Source organism: Canis lupus, chromosome 8 (genome assembly GCF_011100685.1).
Source record: "Canis lupus familiaris isolate Mischka breed German Shepherd chromosome 8, alternate assembly UU_Cfam_GSD_1.0, whole genome shotgun sequence".
NCBI lineage: Eukaryota > Metazoa > Chordata > Mammalia > Carnivora > Canidae > Canis > Canis lupus.
Window position 1 is genome coordinate 26,559,577 of NC_049229.1, and position 14,773 is coordinate 26,574,349.

General features: G+C 38.6%; 1 protein-coding gene across 6 annotated transcripts in view; it reads left to right on the forward strand.

Moving 5' to 3' along the window:
- The window catches only part of KLHDC1 (kelch domain containing 1), a 42,454-nt gene extending 29,543 nt beyond the window's left edge, over positions 1-12,911 (forward strand). For 4 of the 6 annotated variants that reach the window (XM_038544643.1, XM_038544642.1, XM_038544646.1 and 1 more), the window contains 3 exons: positions 3,102-3,186; positions 5,180-5,232; positions 11,315-12,911. In XM_038544643.1, coding sequence (XP_038400571.1) covers positions 3,102-3,186; positions 5,180-5,232; positions 11,315-11,501 — 325 coding nt within the window. In that variant the 3' untranslated portion in view covers positions 11,502-12,911. Of the gene's footprint in view, positions 1-303; positions 499-3,101; positions 3,187-5,179; positions 5,233-6,649; positions 6,929-11,314 lie in introns of those variants that run through there. The other 2 variants (XR_005363224.1, XM_038544645.1) reach the window with 2 other exon arrangements.
- Positions 12,912-14,773: the final 1,862 nt, after the last annotated feature.

Here is a 14,773-nt window from a genome sequence, read left to right on the forward strand (position 1 = left end):
TGAAACTGAGCAATAATTTCTTCATCCCATGAAATGAGGGAGTTGGACTAGAGAAGCTCTTAGTTCTCTTGCAGTTGTTTGAACAATCAATGAATTCTTCAATTAACGAATGCATTAATTTTGGACCAAAGTGATAGTAAGAATATGTTTAATTTTTAAATTGCTCCTATTTTATAATTCAATCCTTAATAAGTAATTAGAGCAACACAACTATTATCAATAATATATTAGTTAGAACTGAGCTATGTAAAGAGATTTCTTTGAATTCAGCTGATATGTCATGTAAATAATATGCTTTATTAGAATGTTTAGGTGATAAGTTTAGAGCAGCTGTGAGAGGACATAAACTATCAGTCTAGAGACAAAACATCAGGTTGCAAGCTAGATGTCACCAAAATCAAGGCAGGAAAGGCTTTCCAGTGTTCTTCGATGATGAAGTCCAGGCCAGAGTTTCCCTAAGGCAGATAAGACAGAGGCAAATCTATCTTCAGGTATGAGGTGAGGAGAAGAACAGGTGGGATACAGTTTAGTGTAAGGAGAACATATATATGTGTATGTGTACTAATTTTTTATGACTGAGAATTTACCTAACATCTAAATACATTTTGTACAAATTGTTCCAAGTTTTGAAATGTAAATGGCCCAATTCTCCTCTTGTAATTCCACAGCAGGATTTCTTGACCTCGGCACTATTGGCATTTTGGACCAAATTATTCTTTGTTATTAGGAGTGTCTTGTGCACTGTAGGATGTTTAGCAGCATTTTTGGCCTTTATCCACTAGATGCCAGTAGTACTGCCCCCCCCCCCATACCTGGAATTATGACAACCAAAAATATTTCAGATATTGTCAAATGTTCTTTGGGGGCCAAATCTGCCCTGGTTGAAAACCACTGTTCTATAGCGTGGCACTCTTTTCTCCAGGTCTCACCATAGTTGGAGCAATGCTTGGTTGAAAGGCCATCTATATAGCTATATCTCATTGCCTGTAAAAGTGGCTGTCAGCAAGGACCCTTTTTTTTTTTTTTAACGTGTCTGTAAAAGAAGTCCAACAAAGTGTTGACCTATGGAGCCTCAGGGACTTCCTGTTGGATCCCATTACTATTGCTAAAGTTATACATGGCCTTCTCACCCTGGAAATTTAGCATTCCTTGCATTCTCTTCCTTTTATCCAATCCCCCTCCCCAAGCCCACATCATAATCTGGATGTCATGAGGACTTATATCAATTCATGTTCTACCATATAAGTTGGAGAATTGGGCAGAGTATTTCCTAAACAAAATCCCTTAAGATTCAGTTCTATCCTGGGTCCTGAGTGCAACTGTCGTTGGGTGTGTGAGTGATTATTTGAGGAAAGTATTTAATTTAACACATTGTGCATAATCCTACTGTTTGCACTTGTGGGAGTTGAGTGAAAAGGTTAAATGTACTAAAAATAAGTTACGTGGTAATAAAATAATGTGTAATGAGGTGTCTTTTGCTTCAGCAATTTGGTCTGTTAAGGAGAGTCATCAAAATTCTCTCAGAGTCAGAGCAATGACTTTGTAAAATTCTTGATTTATCTTTTAAAATTGAGAAATTTACATGTACTTTTTTTCCTGAGAGTGAGAGCTCCCAGAAATATTGAATTTTATGAAACATAAGATTATTCTTTGTAAATAATGTGAAATTGGAGATGAATATGAGCTATTAGATCATTTCCACACCATGCTCTATTCTTATGAGATAATTTATTTAATAATTTAATTAAATATGGTGGTTTTGTATTTCCTTTTGTTAATTAGACTTTTTGAGCACCCACTGGATGCAGAACACCATATTTAGGCATTTTTAAAGAGAAGCATAAAATTAGATTACTCAAGTTCCAGTGGTGTGCTGGTAAAGGGTTAACAACTGCTTTCCAGGAAAAACAAAACAAAAAAGCCCTAATTTGTAGTGTTACTGTGGTCAATTTCAAGCTACCTATGTGATGGCACTGAACATGGATTTGGCAGAATTTATTTTAGCTACCCGGTAAGCTACTTCCAGCACACCATTGTCAAATTTTGATCCCAGGATCTCATATGTGGACCTTTAGAAGATCCACACATCAAATAATTAAAGTAGTATATAGAACAGTTTATCTTCAAATGTAAGGCAGAAGATTATAAAATGAGCACATAAATGTTCAAAGGTGCTAACCAGAGAGGAAGTAGAGCCAGTTTGTTTGGGTATTTTGACACTTCCTGGGGATTTTGAACCTGTGTTAAAGGCTCTGAAAGAATGATTTCTCATCCTAAACATAAGACACAGGGTGAGCAAAAGCCTACAGATAGATAAGCTTTTCTCTTAGGAGACACAAATAAATGAACTTGATTGGAGTAGAGGGTTAATTGCAGGGGGAGGAAGCTAAGAATTAAGAATTATGGGAAAAAGAAATAATGGTTTTCTTTTTAAAGAAATAATTGTTGATCGTGATTATGAGCCTAAGAAAAATGGCACAGTTGCTTCCTGATCAGGACATGCTCATGGTTAAAAACATGTGAAAAATATTATTTGTCAGCTAAATATAGCTGAGAGAGAGTAGAGACAGAAAAACCAATAATAATTCTGGTATTCTGTACCCAGAGTGCTAAGTAGTGTGACAGTATAAATATGAAGGGATTGCCATGTTGGGTTTGTTAGGTGTTGGGGAACAGAAAACAGGAAAGAAAATTCAAAAGTGATTAAAAAAAAAACCAGTAACATGGCAGATCATAATAAGAAACTTGGGAAAGGGGACCATTTCACCAATAGGCTGATCAGTTTCTTTTTAATTCATTTTATTTCAGTGATAAAGTCTATGAGATAAAGAGGTTAGAAAAAGGTTGGGGAATATAATAGAAAAGAGTTATTGGGAGTTACCTCCTTAATTGACATGATTTAATGAGAATCTAATCTTTTAGTGATTCTAGAGGAATCTTCAAAATCTAATCTCTTTTAGGATATGCCAAAGGTTCAAGTTCAATCATGCCCATTTTGAAATAGATTAAAAGTGAAAATGTGCAGTTTAATATGGATTTATATGTCACATACAGTTTCTTTCTTCATAATATTTTACTCTGCTTATAATTTTCAATTATAGGTTATGGCATACGGCCTGTTTGGGGAAAGAAAATGAAATAATGGTATTTGGTGGGAGCAAGGATGATTTACTTTCCTTGGATACAGTAAGAAATTTTCATATCTAAATATTTCCTCTGAGTAGTTTTGTTAATCAAACTAAATGGCTGTTCAGTAAGATTGTTGATATTCCCACATTGCAAAATATGGAAGAATATTAAATGTTACTCTGTAGTGTGATTAATCTTCAGAATGAGTGGCTTTTGTGAAGCATTTAAGGATATTTTGAGTTTACAAGTCAAAATAGGTCTATTAATCTCATTAGTCAAATTATTAAGAAGATTTTACTTATTTATTCATGAGGGATACAGAGAGAGATAAGCAGAGACACAGGCAGAGGGGGAGAAGCAGGCTCCATGCAGGAAGCCCGATGCAGGACTGGATCCCAGGACCCCGGGATCACGCCCTGAGCCAAAGGCAGATGCTCAACCGCTGAGCCACCCGGGTCTCCCACGAAGAGGTTTTAAAGGAGGACTCTTCCTTTCCTCTTTGAGCCTCATCATAGTATGGGTGTTTTTAATTTTTTGAAATTAAAATATTTGCAAATTATAGATATTTCATAAGAATATATATAATGTATATATAAACTAAATAGAGTAATAAATACCCATGAAATTTGATGCCTCACTTAATAACTAGAACACCAATGCTAGCTTCTCCCATCAAGAGGAATGCAGTTTGAAATTTTTAAGTGTATTTTTCTTTTTATTCTATGTGTCTTTTGCCATTGCTTTACCCATTTTATATTTAAGATGAAAGCATTCCAGTTTTAAAATTCGATAAAACTAAGGTCAAAGAAATAAATTAATAACTTTTGGAGAGCATCATTCTTTCACTTCTAGCACCTCGGGCAATTCAGAGCAAGGTAGTCATGCCCATACTGTGTTGTGATGGGACAGGAGCTCAGGATCGGTTGCCCTGGTTTGTATAGGGCATTGGGAATAGCTGGCCTCTGAGCTGGCAGGGATAGGGTGCACCAGCCAGAATCCAGCCACCTTGGCGCCAGCTCACTGACACATGATCTCCAGAGTTGTGCCTGCCATGTGGCAAACCGTGAAATGAGCTGGCTTATCTCCAGGGAATTTGGTTTACTTTTAGTTTTGAAGCCTCTGATTTAAACACTACATACATTGAAAGTTTTAGAACTTTTCTTTGGCTGAGAATTCAGTTTTTCAACAAAAGATTAAAACCACGACTTTGCATTTAATTAAAAAGCAAATTTTGTGGTTTGTTTTCTTTTTCTTGGCACTAGAAATCAGTAGGATACAGAGTTTATCATTAAAACAGGAATTCTGGGATGCCTGGGTGGCTCAGCAGTTGAGCGTCTGCCTTTGGCAGGGTGGCATGTTCCTGGGGTCGGGCTCCCTACATGGAGCCTGCTTCTCCTTCTGCCTGTGTCTCTGCCTCTCTGTGTGTGTATCTCTCAGGAATAAACAAAGTCTTAAAAAAAAAACAGGAATTTTGATTAAAATCATGATCATAAATTATGAAATTCTACAGACTTCTCTGAAAGGATTAGGGACATTTTCTGCTGATTCTTTGACACTAACTTTTAGATGAGAGAATCATTATTCATAAAATCTTCTGGATCTTTTGGAAGTAGATTTCCAAATGAAGATTCCCAGGATGTGGAAAAGAGAAACAAGATAAAGAAATTTTAAATAAGAGTCATTTGGAAGAGAAAGTTCTGCTTAAAAAACAAAAAAGCTTGAAAACCACCACTTTTCTCATTTTGAACTCACTGTTCTAAGAGAAGAACATGCATCTGAGTTTAAATTTGCAATTGTATAGGTTGTGATTAGGTAAAAACTTAGTCACTGAGAAATGGTAGCAATTTACCCAAAGTTTTTGTGGCTAGCAGGTGTGTGTATGCATATGTATGTTGTGTGTGCGTATGTGTGTATGTGAATAACTAGAGGGAGAGAGTTTTATTTGCTGCTTTATGTAATTTCTTTTACATTTATAAAATAAAAAATTCAATTATTAATGCATTTTCATTCTTTTAAACACCTTGATAATTCTTTTTTTTATGTTGATTAGGGCCACTGTAATGATTTATTGATCTTTCAAACACAGCCTTATTCACTACTCAGGTAAGTGAATTCATTATATATGTATATATATATATATATACACTATTAATATATAATTTCTTTCATCTTTTTGGGAAGTGTGATAATTTTTCAAATAGTTTATGATTTGAATTTAAGAAAATGTTTACATCTTCCTAAAAGTATAATCAAATTTATAGTAGTGAACCACATACCAACAGGACTTTTAAAAATTAAAATACACAATACAATCATATTTTTATTTTGTGCATAAAATTGCATTTAGTTCACATGGGGAGTATTAAACATACTGTATTTCCTTTATTCTAAGCTTGAATTTTTTCATATTTTAACTTTTCTGAAATCAATGTGTGTCCAGTAATAGACACACATATATGTGCACTTAATTTAGTAGAATTTTTTTTTTTACCACCAAAAATGTTACTAAATTGGTGGTATGACTTATGGTATCTTAGCTCATACACTTGTGCTCTAAAAAGAATATATTCAAGGTTCAGTTGAAAGATTGTGGAAGAAGCCCCTGTTTCTGCCTGTGAGGGTCAGGAGGAAGGGTTTGAGTGAAGTAGAAGTTGCCAAGTGACCAACTGTAGTTATTTATGCAGGGGGAATAACACGGGTGAAGGCATGTGAGAGAGAAGCTGACATGCTAGATGTCAAGGAGTAGTCTAACTTCCAGACATTCTACAGCTTGAACTACTTGAAAACCACTGGACCAGCTCAAATTGGACCATCCTAATGGCTTTCTTAACTGCTCCTTCTGTTATTGTAGTGGTTCCTTCGGTTACTGCAGGTTAGAATCTCAGGGAACTTCAAAAAGTACTGATGCCTGTGTTCCATGCCCACATGTTATGATTTAATTGGTCTGGGATGTAGCCTGAACTTTGGAATTTTTGGAAGACCCCAACATAATTCTAACATGCAGGCAGTTTGGAAATTGCTGATGTCATGATTATTGCCTTGTATTGTTTCTTAACTTTTGCTGTGAACGTAACTACTTTCCCTAAGTAGATTGCAAGTTCCTTATATTCAGGGATAATACAGTATTTGAGTGCTTACCATGGGAAAGCACTATGCTATGAAGTGAAAAGTCATGTTCTTTTCCTTAAATTGCTAGTAAAATAGAAGGCAGGTTTTCAACAACTCTAAAAGAAAAATAAAATTGTTTAAGAGAAACCTATACAAAGATAATGAGACTGGCAAAGAAGACCCTTTATTCATGTGGTTAAGATGGAGAGAGTTAGGGGAGTCTTTGCAGAAGAGGAAGAGTTAGAGACAATTTGCTATGAACATGCGTTGCAAGGGTGTTTGTACAAAGTATATGAGTATGGTATGTTCTGGAAACTGAATTCTTGAGCATTCCTAGACATAAGCATGAGATATGGAGTAGGAGAAGAAATCAGAAACCTTGTATCAATTAGAGCTTTTGTGTTTCATGCAGATGAGTTTACATTATCTTGTGGGAGATCAAGAACCACTGAAAAATCTGGAGCAGAGGAATAAGCTGATCATATTACAAATTAGAAAGCTCCTTTGAGAAGAATGTGGTTAAGAGATTGGAGGGATATATGACTGGGTAACGAAAGTTAATAGAGACTTGCAGGGATCCCTGGGTGGCGCAGCGGTTTGGCGCCTGCCTTTGGCCCAGGGCGCGATCCCGGAGATCGAATCCCACGTCGGGCTCCCGGTGCATTGGGCCTGCTTCTCCCTCCGCCTATGTCTCTGCCTCTCTCTCTCTCTCTCTGTGACTATCATAAATAAATAAAAATTTAAAAAAATTTAAAAAAGACTTACAGTGGTCAAGCATAAAGTGTGGGGCTGAAAAGTGGAGTTGGAGAAGGGATAGAGATAGAATGGGCTTGGTAGGGGAAGGAGAGTAAAGAATAATAGTCTATGAAGAAGGAAGTGAGGGCAGCCCGGGTGGCTCAGCGGTTTAGTGCCGCGTTCAGCCCAGGGTGTGATCCTGGAGACCTGGGATCGAGTCCCACGTCAGGCTCCCTTCATGGAGCCCTCTCCCACTGCCTGTGTCTCTGCCTTTCTCTTTCTCTGTGTCTCTCATGAATAAATAAATAAATAATCTTAAAAAAAAAAAACAAAAAAACCTATATTAAAAAAAGAAAAAGAAGGAAGTGAGTTTGAAGGTGGGACGGCATAGAAAGATGAATTTGGTTTGGGGCCTTTTGAAGTTGAAGTACTTACAGTGTCTTTAATGGAGCTATTCATTAACTAGTCAAATATATGGAGAGATGTCTGGGCTAGACATAAAGATTTAAGAATCATAGTTAGGGGCTCCTGGGTGGCTTAGTTGGTTAAGCATCCAACTCTAGATCTCAGCTCAGATCTTGAGCTCAGGGTCATGAGTGCAAGCCCCATGTTGGAATCAACACTCCAGCTGGGATATAGAGCCTACTTAAAAAAAAAAAAAATCACTGGAGTATAGATTGGAGTTTTGAGAGCAAGGATGAAGCCAACAACTGAGCGCTAGGAACTCATAACATCTGAGGAGTTAAAGAAGCACAAGATAATGAAAGACGAATCAGGAGATAATGGGAATGCAAAATGGAGGGAGGAGAGAACTGAAGATGGAGAGACTAGTTGCTGGAAAGAGGTCACAGAATATCTGGATTGCAAAGTGCCATGGATAATTTCTGGGGAGCAGCACTGAAACCACAGGAAAAGTAAGGATACAATTGACCCTTTAACAGCACCGATTTGAACTGCACAGTTTCACTGATATGCAGGTTTTCCCCGATAAATCCACACAGCACTGTAAATGTATTTTCTCTTCACTAGGATTTTCTTAATAGAATTTCTCTTTTCCAGTGCACTTTACTGTAATAATATGGTATATAATACACAACATACAAAATGTATGTTTATTGACTATGTTATGGGTAAAGTTTCCAGTCCACAGTAGACCATTAGTAATTACGTTTTGGGGGAGTCAAAAGTTAGGTGTGGATTTTCTACTGCATGGGGAGCCGTGGTGCCCCTAATCCTCAAGCTGTTGAAAGGTAATGGTTTATATGCTGAGAAGCTGCTACCAGGTTTTGGAAACAAGAAAACAAAGGAAAAATTGTCAGAGCAGGATCTTGAGGTGGATTTTAGTGAACAGGTAACTGAATTAGTTGTTGAGAAGAATACTTTAAAATAATGGGGAAAGTCGGAAGTAGGGATATAAAGGCAGAGGAATTTGTTGGCTGGGAGGGGTACAGGGAGAGGGCGCTGAGCAAGTCTTACTTGGTAGTGAGGTCATGGGGGGGGGAGAAAGAGGAGATGTGAGGATATGAACTGCGAGGGTTGAAGATCGGAAATCACTGCCTCAGTGGCTTCGAGAAGATAGAGACGAGGGCTGTGTAGCACAGCTGAGCACTGGGGAGGGGGTGGAGGGCTGAGACCAAGGAGAAGGGGGCAGGGACGGCCCGTCTGCCCAGCAGGCCTTTCTGCGGCGGCTCCGAGCAGCCAGGTGGCCCGGTCCACCGGGGGTCGGAGAAGGACGGCGGCCAAGGGGGGTAGAGTTGCTGGAAGAGAATGAAGCGCAGACGGCCCGGGCTGGGCAGGAGAGGAAGCTGAGGCTGGAGGGGCCGGTGTGGCTGGAGAACCGGGAAGCGAGTGCGCGTGGGCCCGGACGCGAGGCCACGGTCCAGGAGGGGCGTGTGCACGGGAAGCTTTCGGGGGTGGAGCTGCAGAGTGCGGCTCTCAAGGGCAGACCCGGAATCAAGGACGGGGGAAGGGGAGGGGGGGGGAGCCGGCGAAGTGACGGCAGCCCCGGAGCCTCAGGGCCGCGCTCCCCACCCGGCCGCGCCGTCAGGGAGGGGAACCGGGATGGGATGGGGCGCTGCCCCCCACACAAACGACGGACACCGATAGGCCACACAGGACGGGCTTGGGTCTGAGGTTGGGGCCGAGGCCGACGGCCGGCTTCGTGGCAGCGCCCTTTGCCCCTAGTGTGGCGCTTCTGGGAAGGTGCACACAGTGTTTTAAGGCTGAGCGAATTTCGATGCAACAAAGGGAATATAAAGGGCGCCTGGCTGGTTCAGTCGGTTAAGCCCTGTCTTCAGCTCGTCAAGATCTCCGTGTTCTGGGATCGAGCCCCACGTTCGGCTCCCGGCTCAGCGAGGAGTCCGGTCTTCCGCCCTTCCTTCTCTCTCTCAAATAAATAAAAGCTTTTTAAAAAGGGGTTGAAATGGAAGTTTTCTCAATATTGGGCTGCTTCCTCCTAAATAGTGCACACGAATAAGTATTTGTTGAATCAGTGAATGAATAGTAACAACAGAGTCCATCTCCCCATCTGACTCTTCCTTCCCCCATGTGGAAGGGGCACAGGAGCTATCGTGCTACCAGGGCAGCAGAGTGAAGTTGACATCAAGTGTAAGATTCGTGTCATTTGCTTGTACTTCTCCCCTATCTATGTAGAACATTTTCATTCTCCTTCCTTAGACTTCCCAGAGTACAGAGAAAAGGCTTCATGAAAGTATGGAAGAAGATGCAAATATCTAGAGTGTATTTGTAAAAATGACAATGGAAGTTAATGACAGAATCAAGTGAATCTATCTTTAAACCTTTTAAAAAGATTTATTGTTTAAAGTTTATCCGTTCAAACAGATGCTCTGATAGTTTTTTTTTTTTTTTTTAAGATTTTATTTACTTATTCATGAGAGACACAGGAGAGAGAGGCAGAGGGAGAAGCAGGCTCCATGCTGGGAGCCCGACGTGGGACTTGATCCTGGGTCTCTAGGATAAGGCCCTGGGCTGAAGGCGGCGCTAAACCGCTGAGCCACCCAGGAATCCCCTCTTTTGATAGTTCTTTTTTTTTTTTTTAAGATTTATTTATTTATGATAGACATAGAGAGAGAGAGAGACAGAGAGAGAGAGACAGAGAGACAGAGAGAGAGAGAGGCAGAGACACAGGAGGAGGGAGAAGCAGGCTCCATACACCGGGAGCCCGACGTGGGACTTGATCCCGGGACTCCAGGATCGCGCCCTGGGCGGAAGGCAGGCGCCAAACCGCTGAGCCACCCAGGGATCCCCTCTTTTGATAGTTCTTAATCAATTTTCTTTTGGTTTTAAAATCCAAAATCCTCTTCAAAGTAGCTGAAGAAAAAAAGGGAATTGTATTTGGAAGGACACTAGTCTCCAGGAGACTCAAAGGGGAAAAATGAACAGAGGGGAAAGCGGAGAACCTCAAGTGGTCTCTCATTGACTCTTCCTTTATTGCTGCTCCATTCCTCTCTTCAGACCTGCTGTCTCTGGGTCAGTGTAAGTCAAGGGTGCCAGTGCACTGAGTTACAGCACGGGAATGGGGAGGACCGGACCATATGGCATAAAAATGGATGTTAGATACTTCATCTTGGGGCAATGGAAGAAAAAGTTCTCAAGAAGATTAAGTAGTTTTTGGACTGGAAGGATAAACGAAAAAAGATAGACTAACCTGCTTTGAAATCAAGTCTGAATTTTTTCTGCTTAAATAACACGAGCCTTCCCAGGTGGCTCAGTAGTTGAGCATCTGCCTTGGGATCAAGTCCCGCATTGGGCTCCCTGCAGAGAGCCTGCTTCTGTCTCTGCCTGTCTCTCTGTGTCTCTCCTGAATAAATAAATACAATCTTTTTTTAAAAATAGAAAAATAGGGGATCCCTCGGTGGCGCAGCGGTTTGACGCCTGTCTTTGGCCCAGGGCGTGATCCTGGAGACCGGGGATCAAATCCCACGTCTGGCTCCCGGTGCATGGAGCCTGCTTCTTCCTCTGCCTCTCTCTCTCTCTCTCTCCCCCCTCTCTGTGACTATCATAAATAAATAAAAATTTAAAAAAAGAATCTAAAAAAAAGAAAAAGAAAAATAACATTTTGTGTGGTGCATGGTGAGTTGTAATTTTTGTTTCCACTGGATTTTGGTCACAATATGCTATGCTATATATGCTCCATGCTATAAAAATATATAATTATTGTGGTGCTCTGGGAAGAACATGTATCCTATCATGTTCCAAACAATACAGAGGAAATGCATTACCATTTAAACATTTTATGATGATTTTTATTAAGAATACTTACCTGTAAATATTTTATGATTCAGGTTCAAAAACCAATAATTCTATTATGTTTTATTTACAGGTCATGCCTTGACTGCATTGGCAAAAATGCTATAATTTTAGAAAGTCAGATATCTTTATTACCTCCTAAACTTCTGCAACAAGTACTCAAAAAAATAACATTTTGGACTGCAGCTAATCACCGAGAAGAACAAAGAGCCCAAAAAGAAGAAACAGAAAATAAGTATCAGTGGATCATTAGCAATTAAATTGTCATATACTCTATATATTTAATATGTGTAAACATTTTAATCAGACTGTATATTTACCCCCCAAATTGGAGGCTTTATTTAGAAGATAAAAATTGAAACAAAAATGCTATGTTAAAGTGATTATATGTCATGAATATATGGGAATTAGATGTTAATGGAAGATTATATTTATATTTGTAAACTAATTTCCTAATAAGCTGCGGGAAGAAATATACTTTCTGAAAGTAAGAACAGTTGTAAGAGATTTTAACTCACTGTGTACTCTTTACTGGAAAGTTTACATGAATTTGAGGAGAATAAGAAATTAACCCAAGGACTTTAGAAATCCCCCAACATAATAATAGATAAAAGCATTATACATCAACTTTCAGGAAGAATGGATGTTCTCAAGCCACTTTAAAATTAAAGCTTCTCATTAAATAACCCAGTTATTTATAAAACTTCTCCTTAAATAACTGATCCAGCTGGGCAAAATGATAAAATTGGCAAACACTGATGTGTGTTTAGTACCGGCCTCCTACCCTTCTGCACTTACCTAGCAAAATCTTGTTAAGCATCGTCGTAACTTTTCCTCACCTTTATTTAAGGAGCGGAATACATGTCTTCAATTGTCCATTACTCCTAAGTTATTAGTTTGTCCAAATTTATATATATATATATTATATATATATAATATATATATATATAAAGACCATGTTTTAAAGTGTCTAAAGTGGAGGTTTGCTTATCATACAGGCTTTGAAATATTGAGAAGCAGTAGATGTATTAACTTTTCAGACACATTAAAAAATACTTTTGCTTTGGAAGAGTGCTTCTAAAGCAGTTTTTGTAAGTAATGAAATGGGATGATAACCTAGTAATTTGCCTGTATAGAAACCCTGCTATTTGGCCCACACCACTCTACAGAGCTGGTACTCAAGACCCACGAACCTGGAAATATGTTCTTCTCCCACTGATGGTCAGTATTAACTGCCTCTACGGAAATGGCACACTGTATTTATCTTTATATTCCTTAAACTAGTACTTTTGCCATAATTAAGAAATTACTCATATTATCGGTTATACCCTTCCACTGAATTATTAATAACAATGAATTATTTAAAAGCTCAGTATATGAAATTATTCTCCATAATACCACCATTCAGGTTATCTCTAAAATTTAAAATGTTAGAGAGAATATATTTCTATATTGAAAAATATATGTAATTTATAATATAGTAGCTTATACTAGGTCATTAAATTTTACAGGTATATTTTATATATGTACTGTATTTTGGATGTGTAAAGCTTCTATTTATGTATTGAAATACTTTGTGCTTACATTTTATTTATTATATGAACCATATATACTATTTTCCTAGTTTTGTTAGTGTGAACCAGTCATTAGAGTTGATTGTGCAAATAATATTTCAGTGTAAGTTTTATTTTTTACTACATTTAGGCTGATTAACAGATATAGAAAATGAATCTCACAGGTAATATACATCTTAGAAGTAATTATTACATGAATTTCTGTTATCAGCATTTTTAAGGGAAAAAATATCAAAACCTATTGGACAGTGATAGATGACATTGAAGGAAATGTTTTATTTTTTACTACATTTAGGCTGATTAACAGATATAGAAAATGAATCTCACAGGTAATATACATCTTAGAAGTAATTATTACATGAATTTCTGTTATCAGCATTTTTAAGGGAAAAAATATCAAAACCTATTGGACAGTGATAGATGACATTGAAGGAAATGAACATCTTTTAAAATGTGAATTATGTGAATTTAAATTCTAGATTATGTGAACACTTTCCCTAGCCTCTTAGAAAAGTGCTTCTGATTTTAAATGGTTTACTTAGAATGTGAAAAGTTGGGAGTAGCCTCCTCAAAATACACTATCATTTAGGCTTCAACAGAAATCTGTGATCTGTGGCACACAAAACTTTTGACTTAATACACCGTGCTGCCTCAGGAACCTGTATGTCCTGAGCAGTAGCCCCATGGTTGGAGTGGCAGGAAATTCTGATCTTTACCTTTAAGCTCCAAAAGTTGGATTAAACCGAGCTTGGCTTGTCTGCTATTAGAAATTCTTGGAGTCTGCAAAGCCTGTGTTGAAGTCTCAAAGCCAAATAGTATTAATTCCTCACTTCCCATCAGCTGATGGTTTGCTGTCAATTTTTGTGCTGCTGACCTGCTGACCTCCACAGTACAGAGGAACCCAAGACAGTAATAGCCCCATAACTTTCTCTCCGAGCTCCCCTCACAGGTGCTCTGTTTGAAAAATGACTCTACAAGGGTTGACAGTCTTTTTCAGATGGTTCACAGAAAAGGTTTCCAGTCTGGTTCTCAAGGAAAAAGATTTCTGGCCATCTTTATTATGGTTATTCTCAATATATTCTTCCCGCTGCCAGGAAGAATTCTTTTGAGTATTATCATTTTTAGTACGATATAGTCAGTAACACATCACAGTTAGGGTACATTTTTTTCCAAATCACATCTTTGCACACGTAAAAAGTGATTAGCCTTTGGCTAGAAGCATATCCAAAGAACTTTATACCTTCTGTCTAGGCACTAAAGTGATGCTTTCACTAATACATTATTTATATTGTATGTGTGTGTGAGAAAGAAATAATAGAAACTAAGAGAATAATTTTCAGGATAGTACACACTGACAAATATTTTTTGACATTAGAACACTTCAAAAGAAAAGCAACTTTGAGAAACATGTAATACTCCCTCCCTGCTTTGTGCATGTGTGCGTGCACATGCGCACACAGTCACACACACATGCCTGTTTTTCATTTTATTAATGTGATTGTATTGGCATTTCAAGTTGTTGAGGCTATCATACAGTCCAGTGTGGGAACAGCAAGAACATTTTTTATCATCCTGTTACAGACTGAATGTTTCTGTTCCCCCCAAATTCATATATTGAAACCCTGATCCTCAATCAATGTAGTAGTATTTGGAGGTGGAGTATTTGGGAGGTAATTAGGTTTAGATGAGGTCATGAGGGTAACAACCCCACGATGGGATTATTGTCCTTATAAGAAGAGGCAGAGACCAGAGCTCATTCGCTCTCTCACCTGCCACGTCAGGGTGCAATGAAAAGGCAGCCATCCGCAAGCCAGGAAGGGGGTCCCCACTTAAATCTGCCAGCACCTTGATCTTGGACTTTCCAGGCTCCAGAACTGGGAGAAATAAATGTCTGTCATTCAAACCATCCAGTCTGTGGTACTTTGTTATAGCAGTCACACTAAGACACACCTAAAGTC